Source organism: Littorina saxatilis, linkage group LG10 (assembly GCF_037325665.1).
Source record: "Littorina saxatilis isolate snail1 linkage group LG10, US_GU_Lsax_2.0, whole genome shotgun sequence".
NCBI lineage: Eukaryota > Metazoa > Mollusca > Gastropoda > Littorinimorpha > Littorinidae > Littorina > Littorina saxatilis.
This window is the reverse complement of record NC_090254.1, coordinates 16,359,306-16,382,450: the sequence shown is the minus strand read 5'-3', so window position 1 is coordinate 16,382,450 and position 23,145 is coordinate 16,359,306. Positions and strand designations below refer to the sequence as shown.

Sequence of the window (23,145 nt, the reverse complement as noted above, 5' to 3'; positions counted from 1 at the left end):
ACACAAAACTGTTTATACAGAGACATAGAAAACTGTATTATCTTAAACGATAAATTAATGTGTTGAATATAATTCAGTTGAATATAATAAAGTTTACCATAACACGCCGGACTTCACTTGTGTTGGTCGATCCTTTAAAGCTTTGAAAAAGGCTACCTCAAAATATAGCGTAGTCGGAAATACACACCCACACACACACAACTCCCCGTGTGATATATACACACACACATGTATACACACACACTGACACATACTCACACACACACACACACACACACACACACATGTATACACACACACACTGACACATACTCACACACACACACACACACACACACACACACACACACACTCACACACACACAGTGCCAGAGAAGCGGGGAGGGAGAAGACCTCAGTTTAGAACTTGCATTGACTTGCATACATGTACAATAGAACCCCCCCTTTTAAGATCTCCAAAATTATGAGCAAACCATGTCTTAACATGGAGGCAAAGTGACAGATTTTATGAACAGAAAGTCTGAAAACACAAGGTCTTAAAACGGGGGAACTCTTAAATTGGTTACACTGTATTGCCAAAGTGGGGGGGCCCGGTAGCTCAGTTGGTAGAGCACTTGACTGACTCAGTTGTGATCGGAAGGTCGCAGGTTCGAATTCGGGCCGGGACAGACCCAGAGACGGAAGCCATGTCCCACCCCTGTGTCACCACAATGGCACGTAAAAGATCTCGGTCATTCTGCCATATACTGGCACCTAAACACGCATACTATAAGATGTTTGGTGGCTTGTTGACAGAGCAGCTTTTTTGTTGGTCCAAGGGGACCATTATGGTCTTTTGTTTCATCTTTATCGACCAAGGGCAAGGCCGAAGGCCGCGGTTGATAAATATGAGACAAAAGGCGATATGCTCCCCGAGGACCAACAACAAAATGCTGGTCTGACAACAAGCCACCAAACATCGTTTTTGTCATCATTTTGGTTGTGCAACAAAATGCACATTAACCCACAGGGAGACGAAATTTTAGAATGCAACTCCGGGCCACAAAGCATCGTCACAGTAGCACGAGATAACACGTCAAACTTGTATGTGACGTCAAACGTAGCTTGTTGACGCTTTTCTTCCAGTCTGAAAATGTACAGAGCTGCGATCATACCTGTGAGTTCAGTAAGTGTTGAGCATATTTCTTTTCTTTTAAGTGTTTATGACTTTTCGTTTTGGATTTTGCGATTACAGAGATACGTTGCAAATTGACCATGAGTCGCCGCGGTAATTATCAACATTGATTGGGTCTTTGAGGGTGAATGCTTACAATCGTTGTCCTCGGAAACACAAATCCAAAGCCGCGATGGTTCCACACATCAAACAATCAGACTGATTGGCTTTTACTTTGACAATCCACGTTTCACCTGAAAGCTCAAACCCATTCACCACCTCGAGTTATTGCATGGGAAACATGAGATTTATTTCCCAGGTGTTTGTGAATGAAAACTCGTGAAAATGATGACAATATAAGATGTTTGGTGGCTTGTTGACAGAGCAGCTTTTGTGTTGGTCCAAGGGGACCATATCGTCTTTTGTTTCATCTTTATCTACCAAGGCCGAAGGCCGCGGTTGATAAATATGAGACAAAAGGCGATATATGCTCCCCGAGGACCAACAACAAAGTGCTGGTCTGACAACAAGCTACCAAACATCGTTTTTGTCATCATTTTGGTTGTGCAGCAAAATGCACAATAACCCACAGGGAGACGAATTTTTAGAATCCAACTCCGGGCCACAAAGCATCGTCACAGTAGCACGAGATAACACGTCAAACTTGTATGTGACGTCAAACGTAGCTTGTTGACGCTTTTCTTCCAGTCTGAAAATGTACAGAGCTACGATCATACCTGTGAATTCAGTAAGTGTTGAGTATATTTCTTTTCTTTTAAATGTTTATGACTTTTCGTTGTGGCTTTTGCGATTACAGAGATAAGTTGCAAATTGACCATGAGTCGCCGCGGTAATTATCAACATTGATTGGGTCTTTGAGGGTGAATGCTTACAATCGTTGTCCTCGGAAACACAAATCCAAAGCCGCGATGGTTCCACACATCAAACAATCAGCCTGATTGGCTTTTACTTTGACAATCCACGTTTCACCTGAAAGCTCAAACCCATTCACCACCTCGAGTTATTGCATGGGGAACATGAGATTTATTTACCAGGTGTTTGTGAATAAAAACTCGTGAAAATGATGACAAACTTGTGTATCTCGTCAAAAGCCGGCAAAATATTTAGCCTGTAGGACATAAAGCATTCTCTCTTTCCATTGCCAAAGTATTAGCTTTGATTGACTGACGCCAGTTGAAAGAGGCGTAACTTTTACATTTAGTCAAGTTTTGACTAAATGTTTTAACGTAGAGGGGGAATCGAGACGAGAGTCGTGGTGTATGTGTGTGTGTGTGTGTGTGTGTGTGTGTGTGTGTCTGTCTGTCTGTCTGTCTGTCTGTGCGTGTGTGTGTGTAGAGCGATTCAGACTAAACTACTGGACCGATCTTTATGAAATTTTACATGAGAGTTCCTGGGAATGATATCCCCGGACATTTTTTTTCTTTTTTTCGATAAATGTCTTTGATGACGTCATATCCGGGTTTTTTTGTAAAAGTTGAGGCACACCCTCATTTTACAATAAAATTGATTGAAATGTTGGCCAAGCAATCTTCGACGAAGGCCGGACTTCGGTATTGCATTTCAGCTTGGTGGCTTAAAAATTCATTAATGACTTTGGTCAATTAAAAATCTGAAAATTGTAAAAAAAAAATATATATATAAAACGATCCAAATTTACGTTCATCTTATTCTTCATCATTTCCTGATTCCAAAAAAATATAAATATGTTATATTTGGATTAAAAACAAGCTCTGAAAATTAAAAATATAAAAATTATGATCAAAATTAAATTTTCGAAATCAATTTAAAAACACTTTCATCTTATTCCTTGTCGGTTCCTGATTCCAAAAACATATAGATATGATATGTTTGGATTAAAAACACGCTCAGAAAGTTAAAACGAAGAGAGGTACAGTAAAGCGTTCTATGAAGCACAGCGCAACCGCTACCGCGCCAAACAGGCTCGTCACTTTCACTGCCTTTTGCACTAGCGGCGGACTACGTTCAGTTTCATTCTGTGAGTTTCACAGCTTGACTAAATGTAGTAATTTTGCCTTATGCGACTTGTTAGTTCCTGTGACGAGCCTTCTGAGCGATATATGATAGATAGCAACAAGTGCAGTAATACGTCTTCGCTTCCTCGACAGGAAATTAGTATACAGGACTGGTCAACACTTTAGACCTACTCCCTTCATACATGCAGCTAATGCGTAAGCGGCCCGTGCGCGACTTATTATAATTGATGAGAGATGCATGCGATTTCAGTTGGACTCGCCAGCCACTCAGTGATATTGCTGTTTCAGCAGTGACTTTATAAACCTACGGATACGTTGAAAGCCAAATGAATACTAAATGGAGAAACGTTTTCTATTTGACGTTTTTAAAGACAGTACAGCTGAGTGTCGGTGTATGTGTGTGTTTGCGTGTGTGTGTATGCGTGCGTGTGTGTGTGCGTGCGTGTATGTGTGTGACTGTGTGTGTGCGCGTGTGTGTATGTGAGTTTTTATTTACTTTAATTGAAGTTTTTACTTAAAGGCACAGTAAGCCTACCGTAAACCATCACAGATACTGTCAGGCTTTTACACACAGTACAAACACCCTTCCATTTAAACACTCACCGCCGCTTGAGAACATCCTAGGTGCCCTCCGTAAAGAGCGAGCAATGTTCACAGAATTTATTTTTGCGTAGTTTATCTTACCCCTGAGCCATCGTGAACCCGTGTGATCCAGTTTCCCTTTTTCACAATGCAGTCGTCAGTTAGTAATTTGAATGCGACTCGCTGTGAGCTTATCTGCAATAGCACGTTATTATGTACCTCTGACTATGCACGAAACATACGGCTGTGGTTCACAAGAGCTCTCGGGATGGCTTTTGACTGTTCAGAGGAACTGGCGATAGGCATAAACCGTCATCTGCTACGAGAACCACGACCTCGCGTGACCCTGCTTCCGGGCGTTTCTTTTTTCAAACTTTCAAAACTTCGAATTGTACTCGATCTTGTCTTGGTGAAAAAAGAATTCTTTTATGATTTAAGAATGTTTGTGTAACAAGCTGTCAATTTATTATTTAGATTTTAAAATCCGCAAAATTAATTCTTTGAAAATTGCTCGCTCTTTACATAGGGCACCTAGGATGTTCCTGTTTGGTGAGCGTTCAAATGGAAGGGTGTTTGTACTGTGTGTAAAAGCCTGACAGTATCTGTGATGGTTTACGGGAGGCGCACTGTGCCTTTAGTCGTTTCAGAAAGACTGGGAATAGAGACGAGGGTGATAGAGATTACGCACGTGTGTGTGTGTGTGTGCGCGCGCGCATGATTGTTTCTAGAGCGATTCTCAGAAAACGAAGAGAAAGATCTTCATGAAACTTTACATGCGAATTCCTCCTGATCTTATCCCCAGGCGTTTATCTCTTTTTTTTTCAATAAATTTATTCGATGACGTCATAGCCCGCTTTTAAAAGAAGCTTTGAGACATTTGGTCACACGCAGACATATAACCCTTGCACCTGCGCGCGCACGTTGCTCAGGCTCAAGAGACAAAGAGAGAAAGAGAGAGAAAGAGAGAGAGAGAAAGAGAGAGAAAGAAAGAGAGAGAGAGAGAGAGAGAAAGAGAGAGAGAGAGAGAGAGAGAGAGAAAGAAAGAGAAAGAGAGAGAGAGAAAAAGAGAGAGAGAAAGAGAGAGAGAGAAAGAGAGAAACTTACCAACAAGACAGGCTGTTACTCAGTCAGAATGAAAATCAACACAACAAAACTGCATGCATTTCAATAACAAACAGTAACCAACAGTAGATCGTATCATTTTATTTGAATGGTAATCTATGTACATAAATATCCATATCAATTATCATGTACATTAACATTTGTTTCTTCTTTAAACAGCTTTACAAACAAAGGCAAGTTTAGGTCCCAGACACTTTTCCGATATCCTTTTTGAATTTATTAAGTGAAAAAGAAACACCTGAAAGAATGCAGCTACCACCTTTAAAAAAAATGGTCTACTCAATGCAAACCTTAGAAACCTTCCTTTCCATGAAGCCTTACAAAACAGGAAGAGATTCAGTGAACTTTCCCACACTAAAAATGTTTGTTTTTTTAAAGTAATAAAACTTTGAAGAAAATATTTATAATATCCATCATATTATTTCCCCTTATTTTTCCTAGCCATAAAGTATCATTGTATAACACAGCCTTTCCAACAACAACAAAACACTGAAGAAAAGAAAGAAACACATTTCTGTCTTTATAAACAACTTACGTTGTCGTAGCCAGACACAAAATATACAGAAAAAACAAGTACAAAATCCATTGCAATTAACAGTGGCTAGAAACAACATTATTTGCCACCCTACACTTTGGTCAATAAGCGAACAATTCGACAGGACCAACACAACTACAGGGAAAATCCCCCCCCCCCCCCTTTCCAAAAAATTAGCAATATTTCTTGTTAAAATTGTCTTACCAACCTTGCTAAAGATAAGCAACCAATAACTTTTGCCTTTCCCGTCTCTTAAATTACTGTGAAAAACAGGCTCCCCATGATTCTGCTTTGATATTTATAATTAAAACAACCAGCAGCTTTCTGACAGAACAATAATTACAAAACAAATTCTGAAAGCGTAAGGCCCCTTGTACCCTTAAACCAATGAATAAAGACATTTTATTTGCACAAATAATAACTTGAAAAAAAATTTACTGAAACAAAGCACAAACAATAAGATAAATTGACAACAACAAATAATAACAAAAAATGCCCAGAAAAAGTTAAAAGCACGATGCTCAATTCGTGTCACAAATAAACTTACCTTTGAATCTTATCTGGCTTAATCATGTATTAAATATTTCTTATTAAATATACTAAATAGTTCTTGGCTTTCAAAAAAATTTGCACACCGGAAAATCTTGTACCAATTGCTGTAGTTAAGCAGCTGAAGTACATATTAACCATCACCATGCTTCCTGGGTCAATAACGACCCAGAGACTCACAGTGTCTGTATGATCTCTAAAACTATTGGGAGTTTTTGATCAAGACTTCAAGTAATTCTCAAACACCAATGGCACCTCCCCTTGACCGCTTTCTGAAGGATTATCTTTATAAACAAACAAATAAACAACGATGTAATTTAAACTATGGAATTATAGAAGGAATTTACAATGTTTATGCCTACACGTATTCCAACAGCGTGGGTCGTGTGCCACCGATACTCTGCAAAGAGGCGGAAAAGTTGACCCCTATTCAAATAGTTTTTACGTTGAATCCTCATTTTAAAGTGTGGGTTGTACACGACCCACATCATCCAGACTGTGTAGTTCAAAGTGTGATCCCGTGAAGGTTAAAGACAATGTAAGTTCACAAATTACTTTAAAACATTTTGCTTACCACCAATACTCTTTCTGTAAGTATTCTAGTAAGTTGACTAGGTTAATCTTACAAATGACACCATGAATTACCCAAATAATATCCTGTTCCGAGATTCAATCTAATTGCAAAATGAGTTTGCAGAAGACAGAATATTTTTGGTAAAAGGTCTGCTGAAAATACATGCACACTTTTCATCAAGAAAATGCTTGACAAAATGAGAGACAACTGGGTAAAAAGTGAGTCAGCAAGGAGAACCTTTTTAGAAAAAGAAATTTCCTCAAGTTCATTTTTACATTTAGTCAAGTTTTGATTAAATGTTTTAACATAGAGGGGGAATCGAGACAAAGGTCTTGGTGTATGTGTGTGTGTGTGTGTGTGTGTCTGTCTGTGCGTGTGTGTGTAGAGCGATTCAGACTAAACTACTGGACCGATCTTTATGAAATTTTACATGAGAGTTCCTGGGAATGATATCCCCGGACGTTTTTTTCATTTTTTCGATAAATGTCTTTCATGACGTCATATCCGGCTTTTTGTAAAAGTTGAGGCGGCACTGTCACACCCTCATTTTTCAATCAAATTGATTGAAATTTTGGCCAAGCAATCTTCGACGAAGGCCTGACTTCGGTATTGCATTTCAGCTTGGTGGCTTAAAAATTCATTAATGACTTTGGTCATTCAAAATCTGAATTGTAAAAAAAATAAAAAAATTATAAAACGATCCAAATTTACGTTCACCTTATTCTTCATCATTTCCTGATTCCAAAAACATATAAATATGTTATAATTATTTGGATTAAAAACAAGCTCTGAAAATTAAAAATATAAAAATTATGATCAAAATTGAATTATTGAAATCAATTTAAAAACACTTTCATCTTATTCCTTGTCGGTTCCTGATTCCAAAAACATATAGATATGATATGTTTGGATTAAAAACACGCTCAGAAAGTTAAAACGAAGAGAGGTACAGAAAAGCGTGCTATCCTTCTCAGCGCAACTACTACCCCGCTCTTCTTGTCAATTTCACTGCCTTTGCCACGAGCGGTGGACTGACGATGCTATGAGTATACGGTCTTGCTGAAAAATTGCAGTGCGTTCAGTTTCATTCTGTGAGTTCGACAGCTTGACTGAATGTTGTATTTTCGCCTTACGCGACTTGTTACTTATCTCTTCAACTGACTTTTCCTGCCCAAGTTCTGATTCATAATGTTGTCCAGACATCACCCCCCCCCCCCCCACCCACCCACCCCCAGGAAACACATATCAGCACCCCTTCCTTTGCCACACAAACACCCCCCCCCTCCCCCCCCCCCCCCCCCCCCCCCACAAAAATAAGTCAGACAAGTCAACGGGAGACTGCAATAAGAACATTTGCACACCACGACACAAACCCCCTTGACTTTTTATGCTCTGCGTAATTTCAACTTAAATATATGCCAACCAAAAAGGTAGTCACTGGCATAGTATTTTTCTCCACGCTTTATTGATAAGTCTGAGAACAAGATCATATAAACACGATCATATGTGTGTAGATCCGTGAGCAGAAGCAACAGCTAAAACCATGCGGTGTTCTGACAATCTATAAAAGTTTTTAAAGTTCTTTTTCTCTTCGCACAGCTCATTTGTCTTTTCGCGACTGTGAATCTTCTTCCTCCTCCTCTTCCTCCTCCTCCTCTTCTTCTTCTTCTTCTTCTTCTTCCTCGTCTGCTGCTCCGTTCTGGTTATTTTCATCATATTCCTCCTCATCCTGTCCGTATTCCTCTTCATTACCCTCGCCGTTATCCTCCGTGTCTTCCTCGCCTTCCATCCTATCCCCCCCTTCCTCTCCTCCCTCCTCTTCCTCATCCACATCCCCTTTGTCGATCATTTCAAATTCCTCTTGCTCACTGCCTGTATCCTCTTTGTCGCTGGACTTTTCTTTCTTCTTGGATTTGGCGTCTGCCTTTTTGATGGACTTGGATTTATCCTTGTCTTTGGAGGCTTCTGTGGAGGATGAGTCTTTTGACATGTTGTCGTGTTTGTACAGGGGGCGGAAGGACTCGAAGAAGCCGACGTCTTCCGTGAGGTTTGGCAGGAGCCAGAAGTGATGCCGACCAATCGTGATGACCCAGATGAGGCAAAACAGGATGAGTCGAACTGGAGAAAATGAAAACATGGCGGTTTAGCTCTCAGCAAGGATTTTTGAAAACATTTCAATACTTATAGTGTAGCAAAGCTCTGGCTGCGTTAACCCCAAAAGGTGCAGTATTTTACTTGTAAATATCTTTTTTTTAATTCTATTAAAAAAAAATGTAAAACAGAAATTACATCGGCAACAAGTTATTTATACATACTGATCTATATTTTGTCCAATCAGTTTCTTCTTGACAATCATAGTGTTCAACACTGGGTCTGACTAGTTGGCATAACAAAATGACATGTTTGTGCGAGAGCCAGGATTTGTATTTGTTAAGAATTACTGGTTCTGAAAATGGTCAGAGCAATCACTGAGTAAGTCTATGTGCCAAAGAAAACGTAACTATACATTACATGCAACAACTCACTCACACACACACACACACGCACGCACGCATGCACGCACGCAAGCATATACATATGCACGCACACGCACACACACACACATGGAAAAACGCCAACACCCTCTCTTTCCAAATTCCACCGTTTCCTGCCAAAGTGAAAAGCACAGTCTGATATTCCAAGGGAGACAATCTCTCAACTCACGAACGACAAGGGAGAGAATGAAGCCCACAAAGCCTGCTGCAGCCAGACTGACGTAGTAGACACCGATACGCACAACCTCGGGCCACAAGGGGAACAAGCACAATGCGATAGCACCAAGCACTGCAAGAAGACATGTCAACATCTAAGTAGAGTATATATCCTATTTTGAGAGATCTTGATCTGTTTCTATTTTCCTGTTTTGCTATAGTACAGTGGGGACAAAAAAAAATAAAAAATCTTCATCTGTGTCTACTTCCCTGTTTTGCATTAGTACAGTGGAACTCGCATTTAACGAACTGTAAAAATCTGAGAAACCAGGTCTTAAAAAGGAGTGAGTCCTATCACAATGGAAGTGATTTACAGATGTCATGTACAGATCATCTGAAAAAAGCAGGGTATTCAAATACAAACACCGTCTTTAATCGAGGAGTCCAATGTAGTAGAGAAAAAATCTTACCCCCCCCCCCCCCCCCCCCCAGTTAAACAAATAAACAAATATTCTCCACAGTGCACCCACTTAATCATTATGGAATGACAAGAGTTGCTGCTACTGATAGCGGCTGATCGTTATTTCACCTTCCTGTCTTTATTCACATTTGAGAGATAAAATCTCAAGCTGTGACACCTAGTATCATAATACAGCTAATGTCAGTCCTGTTTCTATGTTGAGGGGTCAACATTTGACTGTTTTTCTGTTCATTGTCTCATTACTATTTGTACATCCTTCCTCCACACAGACCACTAGGTTGACATACTTGTAAATGTTTCTTTTAGTCTATGATTCAGCGTTCCAATAACATACCTTTCTTTGGTTTAGGTTTTTTAATAGTAAATATGCTGACACCTGAACCTTCACTTTCAAACCAATCACAAAATGTAATTCCAAACATGTTCATACCATATAGTGATCTTGAAAATTTTCAAAATTTTCTGTATGATGAAAAAATCTGCTGATAGCAACTCACCAATAAGAGATCCAATCAAGAGAGTTTTGGCATTCACTGGATCATATATCCAGACGTACACATTCTGCAAATGAAGAAGGTGAACTATTTATAGATGTAATACAAACTCTAAGAGTAAAACAAGTTTTAAAAGAAGGCATAATAACCCATTTAACTATAATCAATTCAATGCACTTTGAGCTTTATAAATCTCAGGGTATTTTCCTGAGTCAACATTCAACAGTCAAAAAAAGATAACTACCTCTTCAAATGCAACGGATGTTTTCATCTTCCCTGTGTTTACCATTCAATGGTCAGTTGAGCTCTGGCAGATTTGTTAAATCTACAAGTGGCATCCCCACTTCCTTTATCCCCTCCAGTTTCAAATCTACATGTACCAGTGTTGCACTCCTTTTATCCTCTCCAGTCTCAAATCTACTACCAGTGTTGCACCCCCTTTATCCCTTTGCGTTTCAAATCTACAACTAGCATCCAACCTCCTTTATTGCCTCCAGTTTCAAATCTGTTACCAGCATTTCACTCCCTTTATTCCCTTGAGTCTATCCACTTCATCACATCGTCTCAAACTACTTACGTCTTCACCATCCAAAAACCTCTGATCGTCTGTCATGACTAGTTTCAGCCTCTTCTCCTTCTTCTTCTTCCCGTCATCCTGTATGGAAAAAAAGAATGCACAAAACGTTCATCTTTACACAGCCCACTTTGTCAACACCACGGGCCAAAGAATCTAGACACAGCCATCGTCGAACGCTGAAGAAGAAGAAGAAGTTCATCTTTACAGGGATATGAATGTACAACAACACTGAATAACCGCACATTTGCACAAGATTACATACGTACTGCCAACCTGTCTATAATGCCCACCCAAGGGACCGACCAATTGTGGTCGTTATAGACAGGTGTAATAAGTAGGTGGCCACCAAGGCAGGTTCCATTGTATCTAATACAGTGGAACACCCCTTTTACTTGGAAGACCTCCAAAAATCAGAAAATTGGGTCTTAACATGAGAGGAAGTCTAAAAATGGGGGTAATGTTACAGAGGTTAAGATCAGAAAATTGGGTCTTAACATAAGAAGAAGTCTAAAAATGGGGGTAATGTTACAGAGGTTAAGATCAGAAAATTGGGTCTTAACATAAGAAGAAGTCTAAAAATGGGGGTAATGTTACAGAGGTTAAGATCAGAAAATTGGGTCTTAACATAAGAGGAAGTCTAAAAATGAGGGTAATGTTACAGAGGTTAAGATCAGAAAATTGGGTCTTAACATGAGAGGAAGTCTAAAAATGGGGGTAATGTTACAGAGGTTAAGATCAGAAAATTGGGTCTTAACATGAGAGGAAGTCTAAAAATGGGGGTAATCTTACAGAGGTTAAGAACAGAAAATCTGAGAAAACAGGGAGGGAATCTTAAATTGGGGGATCTTAAAAGGGGGATTCCACTGTGAAGACACTGTAAATATTAATCTGATGAGACAAGAAAGTTACGTCAACTATGCAGCCTCGAATATTTTTTTCAAACACCTATCTAGTGAGCCAAACAAAACAGATCATTGTTATTGTCTTTCAATTGTTTCCATAGTTCACAAAAAGAATGAGACTTTAAATGAGAAATTAAGATGAAGAGGAAGCTAGTAAAGGCTTACCGAAGGGGGAGAGGTGGGAATGGGGGGAAAAGGAAGTTTGTGGGTCTAGCAGAAACGTGAATCAGATTTCCGACATACCTTCTTCTCTTCTTTTTTCTCCTCCTTCTCTTCCTTCTTCTCCTCTCCTTCCTTCTCAGGAACGGCTTCCTCTTTCTCCTTCTTTCCCTTCTTGTCTTTCTTTCCTTTCCTCTCCTTCAACAGCACATAAAAACACTTCATTTTCAACACCCCACAAGGACCTGAAATAAGAACATGACAAGCAGCCTAATTACAATATAAATGTACTAACTTACTTACATGTTGGCATGTAGAACAGCAATAAAATACTAACTGCCACACTAATCAGTAAAGTACTGGTGATCAACATTAAAAGCAAAGCTCATCAAAATTATCTCCCTCAAAAGATCAAACAAAGCATAGTGGTGCTCTGATGCCATTCCAATTGTAGTAAGAGCGCACGCTGAAAAACATACCCATCAGAGTTATTTGTTTGTCACGATCGCAGGTTAAAGCCAGCTGCAGCGAGGTACATGTACTTGCTTCGCTTCATTTTTACATTTAATCAAGTTTTGACTAAATGTTTTAACGTAGAGGGGGGAATCGAGACGAGGGTCGTGGTGTATGTGCGTGTGTGTGTGTGTGTGTGTGTGTGTGTCTGTCTGTGTGTGTGTGTGTAGAGCGATTCAGACTAAACTACTGGACCGATCTTTATGAAATTTGACATGAGAGTTCCTGGGTATGAAATCCCCGAACGTTTTTTTCATTTTTTTGATAAATGTCCTTGATGACGTCATATCCGGGTTTTCGATGAAAGTTAAGGCGGCACTGTCACGCCCTCATTTTTCAACCAAATTGGTTGAAATTTTGGTCAAGTAATCTTCGACGAAGCCCAGACTTCGGTATTGCATTTCAGCGTGGTGGCTTAAAAATTAATTAATGACTTTGGTCATTAAAAATCTGAAAATTGTAAAAAAAAAAAAATTTTTTTATAAAACGATCCAAATTTACGTTTATCTTATTCTCCATCATTTGCTGATTCCAAAAACATATAAATATGTTATATTTGGATTAAAAACAAGCTCTGAAAATTAAATATATAAAAATTATTATCAAAATTAAATTTTCCAAATCAATTTAAAAACACTTTCATCTTATTCCTTGTCGGTTCCTGATTCCAAAAACATATAGATATGATATGTTTGGATTCAAAACACGCTCAGAAAGTTAAAACGAAGAGAGGTACAGAAAAGCGTGCTATCCTTCCCAGCGCAACTACTACCCCGCTCTTCTTGTCAATTTCACTGCCTATGCCGTGAGCGGTGGACTGACGATGCTACGAGTTAATACGGTCTTGCTGCGTTGCATTGCGTTCAGTTTCATTCTGTGAGTTCAACAGCTACTTGACTAAATGTTGTATTTTCGCCTTACGCGACTTGTTAAAGCTTGTCCCCGTAAAACGGACTCTCACACTACCACACTGCTTAAAATTCCTGACAGAGTTATTTCTTGAAAACGTTTATTAGGTAGCACTGACTGGTTGACCATTTCACTTCCAGTACTTGTATATATTTCTTATTTCAGCCAGTAAAATACCCAGAATTTCCAGCACTCTTCTCCCTCTTCATACCCTCAGTTCATCTCCAGTCCCAACTTCTTCTTTCTCCGTCACTTCCTTGCCCTTCTTCTTCTTTGTTTTTTCGCCCTTTTCCTTTTTGCGCTGGACTTTCTCTGCACGGTGAAACATGCCTTTCACCAGTAACCTGAAATAGACCAAAACATTGATTGGATGATTCTGTTTGCACTGTTTTATCTCCAGCAGAACCTTGAGTGAGAGAAATTCAAGTTTTACGCCCTCACGGCAAAGCCATTAGGGGCATGTTCCCGGGTTTTAACCTGACTTTAGATGAAATACACAAGTGTATGCGTATTTAGGTGGTATCAGCCATCTGCACTTATGGCAGAATGACTGAGGTCTTTTACATGCCACAGTGGTGACACGGGGGAGGCAGATGAATACCGTCTCTGGGTCTGCACATAAAGTTGACCCGTGTCCGTCCCGGCCTGGATTCGAACCAGCGACCTTTCGATCACAAGTCCAGTGCTCTACCACCTGAGCTACTGGGCCCCCAGAACCTTGAGTGCAAGGCCCCTCTGCTTAGAAGGAACCTCCAACTAAAGAACATCTTTAGCGTTGTTCCCAGACCAAGAGAACAATAGGTCAGTTGGACCTAGACTGATAAAAATTGTTCATGTATCTGTAGATCCCAATATCTTAGCTACGAAAAAAAATCTTCAGTCTGAAGAACTCCTACATGTCAAAACTATCGGACAGTCTACCGGCCCGGCGTTAGACCAGTACGTGAAATTACAAAAATTGCATCAATGACCGAAGATCAAGGCCTGGGAACAACACTGTCTAGGGACACCTTTAGCTGGTCAAAGGGTGTCTTCTCATGACAGGTACCTATGTATCTTGCTAACATCATTCACTGGCTTATCTTGTCTATTAACAAACAAAAAAACAAACAAAAGTTCAAAGCACAAGAAATAATTCAACTTGAGAGAGTAAATACACTTTTTCTTCGCTTGCATTTAGTTTTAAGGATATTGAATGTCAAACTCTTGCTGTCCTTGCTACCATAAACGCAAGCTATACATTTTAGTTTTTTGTACATTATAACAAACAATCCTAACTCCAAAGCTACACACTATACATAATTTACACCACATATGTATGTACACCCACCTAAACACACAAACATACTGCGATACACATATCTACAGTGATATACACACACACATAAAATGACTCACATGTGCACTCTGTCACACACACACACACACACACACACACACACACACACACACACACCAAATACCTGTGACAGTAGTTGACACAGGAGCTCCTGTTGAAGAATATGGGGTCTTTTGAATTTTTGGAGGAAGACCATTTGGACTTTAGCAAAGCGTCCACGGCGGCAGATGCTGCAATTGAAGAAAACAATGTTAGGATTCTTTTCAACAACTTCTCACAATTCAGAAAACCTTCTCGCAATTTGTCAAATAATCGCACTAGGTGTCAGTCGTGGGTTTACATCACAGGAGCTGACTTCAGTTATACGCGACGGTTGGTGTGCTGCAGTGCAAAGGACTGCTTTGTACACCGTCTTAGATTTTCAGTGAATCAGTCTGCATAAAACATTATAAAAAATAAAAACAGGAGTTGGGATGCTTAGATCTTGGTTGCATCTGCCAGAAGTATACAGCACACCATTCAACTTAAAGCTACAGTCTTACTCATTACTGAGTGAATAAGCTACTCTATTTTGAACTTAAATTAAAAAGGAACGTTCAGGACCAGGATAAAATGACGAGAAAGAGATACCGGTGAACATCTAAAGAAGGAACATTATTTTATGCCTGTACTTTGGTGATACATACCCGCAAATCTAGTGCAAAGAAGTTCTGGGAAAGGTCACAGACTCATGTTTTAGAGAATGCCCCCAAAAAGATATGGACACTTATTGACCAAAATTGAACTAAACTGATCCCTTTTTTTTTTAAACATGTCCATATAACAGCAAAAGCCTCACCGTAGAAACAGCGTACTTCCATGCTGTGCAGTTTTCCCTCCTTTGTTGGCGCATTGAAGCGCAGGTATTTGGCGATGGCATAATCCTCCTTGGTTGGCGGCTCATCCTGATTGGTAAATTAGATTAGAATGAACAAGATAAATGTTAGCCAAACTCAGCAAAAAAATATTAGACAGTAACACTAAATGTACTAACTTTGTAGGTACATGCATGTAAATTCATCTACCCAAACAGACAATTTAAACTCAAAAAGTCCCCCTTCAGTAATTCTGTGCATTGTGAACTAAAAAGAATTCACATGTGAACACACATGCACACACACACACACACCCTGGCTTCTCAGCACACACTCATAATGTAATAAAATAAAAGTATGATAATTGATAGCAACTACAAATTATATGCACTCATAAGTGTGTTCAAGATATTTGTGCTGTTACAAAAAACTTAAAAATAAAAGTGACCCTCACAGTCACAAGTATTCAAAACAATATTTAATTTAGTGAGAACTAAAAGTGAACTATTCTAGTCCTAGATATTTTCAGTTATCTTCGGATATCGGTTATTGGAAATGTTAATACATCTGAAGTTGCATGTGTGGAACAAGTTTAACCATACCCTCCATAAACTCTTTTTACATTTAGTCAAGTTTTGACTAAATGTTTTAACATAGAGGGGGAATCGAAACGAGGGTCGTGGTGTATGTGTGTGTGTGCGTGCGTGCGTGTGTAGAGCGATTCAGACCAAACTACTGGACCGATCTTCATGAAATTTTCCATGAGAGTTCCTGGGATTGATATCCCCGAACGTTTTTTTCGTTTTTTTTTATAAATGTCTTTGATGACGTCATATCCGGTTTTTCGTGAAAGTTGAGGCGGCACTGTCACGCTCTCATTTTTCAACCAAATTAGTTGAAATTTTCGTCAAGTAGTCTTCGACGAAGGCCGGACTTCGGTATTGCATTTCAGCTTGGTGGCTTAAAAATTAATTAATGACTTTGGTCATTAAAAATCGGAAAATTGTAAAAAAAAAAAATTTTTTATAAAACGATTCAAATTTACGATTATCTTATCCTCCATCATTTTCTGATTCCCAAAACATATAAATATGTTATATTTAGATTAAAAACAAGCTCTGAAAATTAAAAATATAAAAATTATGATCAAAATTAAATTGTCGAAATCAATTTAAAAACTTTCATCTTATTCCTTGTCGGTTCCTGATTCCAAAAACATATAGATATGATATGTTTGGATTAAAAACACGCTCAGGAAGTAAAAACGAAGAGAGGTACAGAAAAGCGTGCTAACCTTCTCAGCGCAACTACTAAACCGCTCTTCTTGTCAATTTCACTGCCTTTGCCATGAGCGGTGGACTGACAATGCTACGAGTATACGGTCTTGCTGAAAAATTGCATTGCGTTCCGTTTCATTCTGTGAGTTCGACAGCTACTTGACTAAATGTTGTATTTTCGCCTTACGCGACTTGTTTTAAATTGCGATGACTAGCTTTCCCTGTCACTCGATCGGGTCTCTCTACAAGTACAATACTTTGATTAGGGGTATTGATTGTGCAACAATTATTAAGATGTAATGACACTGATTCTCTCCTAATTTAGTAAGAATGTTTTTTTAATTTAAAGAATGGCACGGTGTGTGCACACTGTCCGAAATACACTCTAATGACCGTTTACAGTTAATTTTCAACAACAAAAGTCATCCATGTAACGAAACAAATACCCACATGCACAAAGTTTTTGGATAATTCATGACCAGAAAGAACAAGATCAAGAAGAATGTGAGAAAGAAAGAAGAAGGAAAAACAACCCTGATTCCCAAAGTTTGACTGAAAAGGGAAGATTTCAGGCAGAACATGCTTTCCTTTGATCATGAAATTCAAAAGCAATTATTTGTCCACACAATTAGCCAAGTAGCCTTCTTTCAACCATATCATATAGGACAAGGAATGAAAAACAAATCCTTTTCCCAAGCACTGCAAGGCACTTTAATTTCCAAGAAAACAGCCTCCATCATTCATTGGTCAAAGTTTATTTAAGAAATAAAAAAAATAAAAAAGAAGCAGTTCTGAAGACATTCCCAATCCCATACAACTTTGTACCTTGTGGGAGGCCTCTCACAACCCTTCCCAGTCTCATGGAAAGTTTCATTGATGGAATGTTTAATAATAGACATAACACAACATTCACAATCACAAGTCCATCAGCCTCTGTAGTGGACAGGCTTACAAATAATAAAAAGACAATTAAAAACTCAACGCCTTATACTGAGCTAAATTTGTCTCGTTTATTATTTGTAAGTCTGTCCATCACAATAAAAACAAGTCGTGTAAGGCGAAAATACAACATTTAGTCAAGTAGCTGTCGAACTCACAGAATGAAACGGAACGCAATGCAATTTTTCAGCAAGACCGTATACTCGTAGCATCGCCAGTCCCCCGCTCGTGGCAAAGGCAGTGAAATTGACAAGAAGAGCGGGGTAGTAGTTGCGCTGTGCTGCATAGCACGCTTTTCTGTACCTCTCTTCGTTTTAACTTTCTGAGCGTGTTTTTAATCCAAACATATCATATCTATGTTTTTGGAATCAGGAACCGACAAGGAATAAGATGAAATTGTTTTTAAATCGATTTCAGAAATTTTATTTTAATCATCATTTTTATATTTTTAATTTTCAGAGCTTGTTTTTAATCCAAATATAACATATTCATATGTTTTTGGAATCAGAAAATGATGAAGATTAAGATGAACGTAAATTTGGATCGTTTTATAAAAAATTAATTTTTTTATTTTTAATGACCAAAGTCATCAATTAATTTTTAAGCCTCCAAGCTGAAATCCAATGCCAAAGTCCGGCCTTTGTCGAAGATTGCTTAGCCAAAATTTCAATCAATTTGATTGAAAAATCAGGGTGTGACAGTGCCGCCTCAACTTTTACAACGAATTTGAGTGCAGTATATGCCCCATTCATTATAGATAATTTAAGTCTAAATTTAATTAAGAAGTTATAGCTATTGTCATTGGTATATATGCAATTGTGATGTATAAGTATATGTACTAGCTCTCTCTCTCTCTCTCTCTTTCTCTCTCTCTCTCTCCCTCTCCTTTCCTCTCTTTCCCTTTTATATTCTTTGTTCATTCTATTGTCGTGTCCTGTCTCCATTATGCCTTTGCTTTTTGTCAAATATGTATTATATATATATAATGTTTGCACATTTTGTTTGTTTCTCGTTTGTTTTGGTTTAAGTACTTGTCGAAGTCTCGTCGCAAGTTATCGTAATCAATATGTTAAATTCTCCCGTTAGGGTCACCACCATAAGCTTGAGCTTGTTGTTGATCTGTAACATGTATCATGTTCAAATACATATGAATTGTTGAATAAACACTGTTTAAACCAACTTTTACAAAAAGCGGGATATGACGTCATCAAAGACATTTATCCAAAAAATGAAAAAAAAACTTCTGGGGATATCATAGTTCATACCCAGGAACTCTCATGTAAAATGTCATAAAGATCGGTCCAGTAGTTTACTCTGAATCGCTCTACACACACACACGCACAGACAGACAGACAGACAGACACACACACACACACACACACACACACACACACACACACACACACATACACCACGACCCTCGTCTCGATTCCCCCTCTATGTTAAAATATTTAGTCAAAACTTGACTAAATGTAAAAACACACCATCAGGTAGTATTTGACTCATTCTTCAAAACTTGTGACAATTTGGGTTCGGTCACTTTTGTAGCTTGATACTTGCAAAAGTCACTTATGGTACTGCTTTTTGTAAAGTCAAAGGTTACAGGCACTCTGAGTGTATACAGGATTGATAGGTCTAGATATAATACACGCCGACATTGAAAAGCTCTGTTACAACTCTAAGCCAATTAAATGCGCCCTTACAAGTCGTTAGGAAGTAGTGATTGAAAATCAATCTGATCTATTGACTTCCGCAGACCTGTTTACCTCCACAGCTTGATAAGAGTAATGGTCAAGTAAAAAAATAGTAATCTGTTGACAAAAATAGTAATCTGTTGACAAAAATAGTAATCTGTTGACAAAAATAGTCTGTTGACAAAAATAGTAATCTGTTGACAAAAATAGTAGTCAACAATAGTAATCTGTTGACAAAAATAGTAATCTGTTGACAACAAGAAGAGCAAACGCTCGATCGAGTCACTTTCGCAGTTCTGAATATTATATGAGGCATCAGATGGACAGGAAGAAATTGCTATTCACAACACAATGAGTCACGTTCACATAAAATTTGAGCCCGGTCACTTTTATAGTTTCCGAGAAAAGCCCAACGTTAAGTTGTGTGTTGCCAAACAGAAAAGGCTAGTTATCTCCCTTGTTTTTCTGATAACGTTCGTAAAAGGCTACAGATGTAAATACTTTGATGTAAAGAATAATCCTACAAAGTTTCAATCACATCCGATGAACTTTGTCAAAGATATAAAATGTCTAATTTTTCCTTTGACGCTGACCTGTGACCTTGAAAAAGGTCAAAGGTCAACGAAACCATCGTTAAAGTGTAGAGGTCATTGGAGGTCACGACTAAACAAAATATGAGCCCGATCGCTTTGATAGTTTCCGAGAAAAGTCCAACGTTAAGGTGGTGTCTACGGACGGCCGGCCGGCCAGACGGCCGGCCGGACAGACTAACACTGACCGATTACATAGAGTCACTTTTTCTCAAGTGACTCAAAAATAGTAACCCAGTGGTTACTAACACCAACATTAGCAACACAAAAATCGTAGTCCAGTCTCAAATGGAGTATTTTTTCCCAAAAATCCAAAAAAATAGTAATAAATTACTCCGAAATAGTAAGGGTAAACAGGTCTGCTTCCGCCATCTCTTTTTCGGAGTTCAATAATGTACACTTACAGTACACTTACAGGGATGTTGCCACAAATTCATACCTATAGGACAAATGTCCTCAGCTCTTCGGCATCAATAGGACATTTGACTGCTTTCAGACATTTTAATAGGACATTATAATTTTGTGCAAAACACAAAATCATGTGCACACACATATCAGTATATCACTATATGCACCAACATTGTGTGCGTACATTGTTTTATTACTTTTGTTTCAAACAGGACACACACAAAAAAGAAACAAACAAACTAAAAAGCAACCAAAAACTCCAGCACTCTTACTTTGATTGGCACATAAACTGCATTATTTCCTGACAGAGCTTTTTCTTGACATATTCGACAAAACAGTTTACCTATGTTTAGATGGTCTCTTTGCTGTCAAATTCTAACCAACTAGTACTAAACAGGGTCAGCCATGAATAGTTAACCTTATTAAAAGACCGTCTGTGCGAATTTCCTGTTGTACCGACACCATCTTCAAGTCACGAAACTTTACTTTCCGTGATTGTGGAGATTTCAGCGGCGACACTGTCATTGGCGCTGTCATTTTCCAGAATGATGCTATTGCTAGCCGTGTTTTTCCATGTTATTGGCCCTAATGTAGCACACGATGGCGTTGAAACGCCAAACGTGTTCAGCTTTTGTTGTTGTTTGGCAGGCTTTAGCTTTTTACGGTGGCATAATTCAGTGCCGTGCGCTTCAACTCTAACCGAAAGCAAATTAAAGCAGACGCGAGCCTTGGTCAGTTAGAGTTGTCTCCCATACCCCTAACTTTAGTGTGCTGTTGACGGATGTACGCAAACGGCTCATATCGCAAACGGTTCGGAAAACGCAAGATCTGCACTGCACAACTTCAGCGCTCGGTCACTTTTTGAAGATTTTTATCATGAAAGGAAAATTATCAAATAACGCGCTGTCCGAAGGAATGGAGTTCTTATCGGACAATGACCGCACTCAGTTGAAAACGATAGGACATCTGACCGCCATGCGGCTAAGTGAATCGGACATTTGAGCCTTTTAATCGGCCTATGTCCGATGTCCGATGTCCGACGCCTAACGACATCCCTGCACTTACATAGTATTCAACCACTTCTAGGTGTTCCAAACTCCGACAATAAAAGGCTGTGTAGCATCAGTTTGTGTGTGTGTGTGTTTGTTTGTCCCTATAGCATAATTTGATACTATGAATCGAAAGTGAAGCGTTCATTCGCAAAATGGCGTCGAATGACACTCTGAGTTGATGCGGTTCTCTGATCTTTTATGTACACTCTGAGAATGTAATCTACGTTACAGTAAAGGCTGTGCGGCATCAGATTGTTTTTGTTTTTTGCACTCTCTGATAATCAACTGCTCTGCGTTCCTATCGTAAAGTGGCGTCAAATGGCAAATTTGCTTCGCGACTCGAAAATAACGTCGGAGTGTACACAGTGGGCAGAATCTTGCATACACTCGGAGTGTGTGTAGCCAGTGCGTTTTGTAAACCTGTTTTAATTTTGCTCTGTTTGAATCACTCACTCAATCACTGATTCAGTAAGCATAAAAACATGCTCTGAGTCTAATGTGAATTCTGATTTCCGGCCGTCATTCAACCTTTATGTAACCAGTATTGAAGAATGTGTCCTTTGTGAATCTTTTAGTTTAATTCTGTCTATAATTAAACATTCCATAAACTAACCAATGTAAAAAAAATTTACAAAAATAAATAAAAAAAATTCTTAAACGGGCGTGGAACTGAGGTTGGGGGAACGTCAGCGAGGCTGTCTAGTATTACACTTTCGTTGTGGTTGTAGAACTTGTACACGTCATGAAATGAATGACGATGCCAACGAGTTCGTTTCAGACAGAAAGGAAAAGCAACCCCTTCATCGAACAGAACACTTGATCATAAAAACCCTGAGTGTCCACAAACAAAAGATTATTTTCAAAACGTTAAAACCTTTTGAACTGCTGTGTCTGCAGTGCCAGACTCAATCTCAGAGTCATACACCGATTTAGCAATCTGCAGCTGGAAGAAAATTTCACAAACGTCAAAATCTGACAGAAGTTGCAAAACTGTGCAATACATGTGAGCAACTTTGAGATGAATGATAGCACATACCCTCACAGCTGAAGCAGGTTACAATTTTCATTCATGGAAATTTTTCTAAATGTAAAGGATCATTTCTAATCATGTTACCTCATCAAACCTTCTTCGGTTTTTCTTTCTGTCCGCCATGTCTGATGTTTATCATTGACCTCGATTTCGTTGCAACGGAAATGCTCCAGTTGTGTCCCTTTATTTTCATTTCCACGTGTGTGATTGGTTAAATGACGTCAAGGAATACCCCACCTCATATTTTTCTGTGTGCCATTATTGGTCCGGTGTCACTAAAAGTCGAAAAGACGCGAAAAGACACGAAAAGACAACAAATAGATACGAAAAGACGCACAAATACACGAAAACACACCTTTAACCCTTTCACCATTGACACTCACACAGTGCATTCACACCTTGTAACAATCACCTCCTCACTTTTCTTTTCTTTATTTGGTGTTTAACGTCGTTTTCAACCATTCAAGGTTATATCGCGACGGGGAAAGGGGGGAGATGGGATAGAGCCACTTGTCAATTGTTTCTTGTTCACAAAAGCACCAGTCAACAATTTGCTCCAGGGGTTGCAACGGAATTCGCTATCTCTTAAATGAGGCTTTGATCTGAGCGCCGCATCAAACATTCCCATGCACACGAACGTGTTATCAGCGGCTACCCCGGGTAACTCATAAAAGTTACGCAACTCACCACACGCCAGCTGAGCTGGT

At 39.0% G+C, this 23,145-nt stretch overlaps 1 protein-coding gene across 2 annotated transcripts; it reads right to left on the bottom strand.

Annotated features, from left to right (window-relative positions):
• Positions 1 to 7,976: 7,976 nt before the first annotated feature.
• Positions 7,977 to 22,657, bottom strand: LOC138978284 (translocation protein SEC62-like). 2 transcript variants are annotated; one of them, XM_070350961.1, is made up of 10 exons: positions 22,523 to 22,592; positions 22,283 to 22,351; positions 15,433 to 15,538; positions 14,719 to 14,824; positions 13,467 to 13,599; positions 11,918 to 12,031; positions 10,773 to 10,850; positions 10,199 to 10,262; positions 9,234 to 9,353; positions 7,977 to 8,648 (listed from the first exon to the last, which is right to left on the bottom strand). In XM_070350961.1, exons 1-10 carry the CDS (start codon positions 22,559 to 22,561, stop codon positions 8,131 to 8,133), a joined length of 1,347 nt encoding a protein of 448 aa, XP_070207062.1. In that variant the 5' UTR covers positions 22,562 to 22,592; the 3' UTR covers positions 7,977 to 8,130. The 2 variants fall into 2 exon arrangements, with proteins under 2 accessions (XP_070207062.1, XP_070207063.1); XM_070350962.1 differs by lacking the exon at positions 22,283 to 22,351 and having other exon boundaries at positions 22,523 to 22,657.
• Between the last annotated feature and the right edge of the window lie 488 nt (positions 22,658 to 23,145).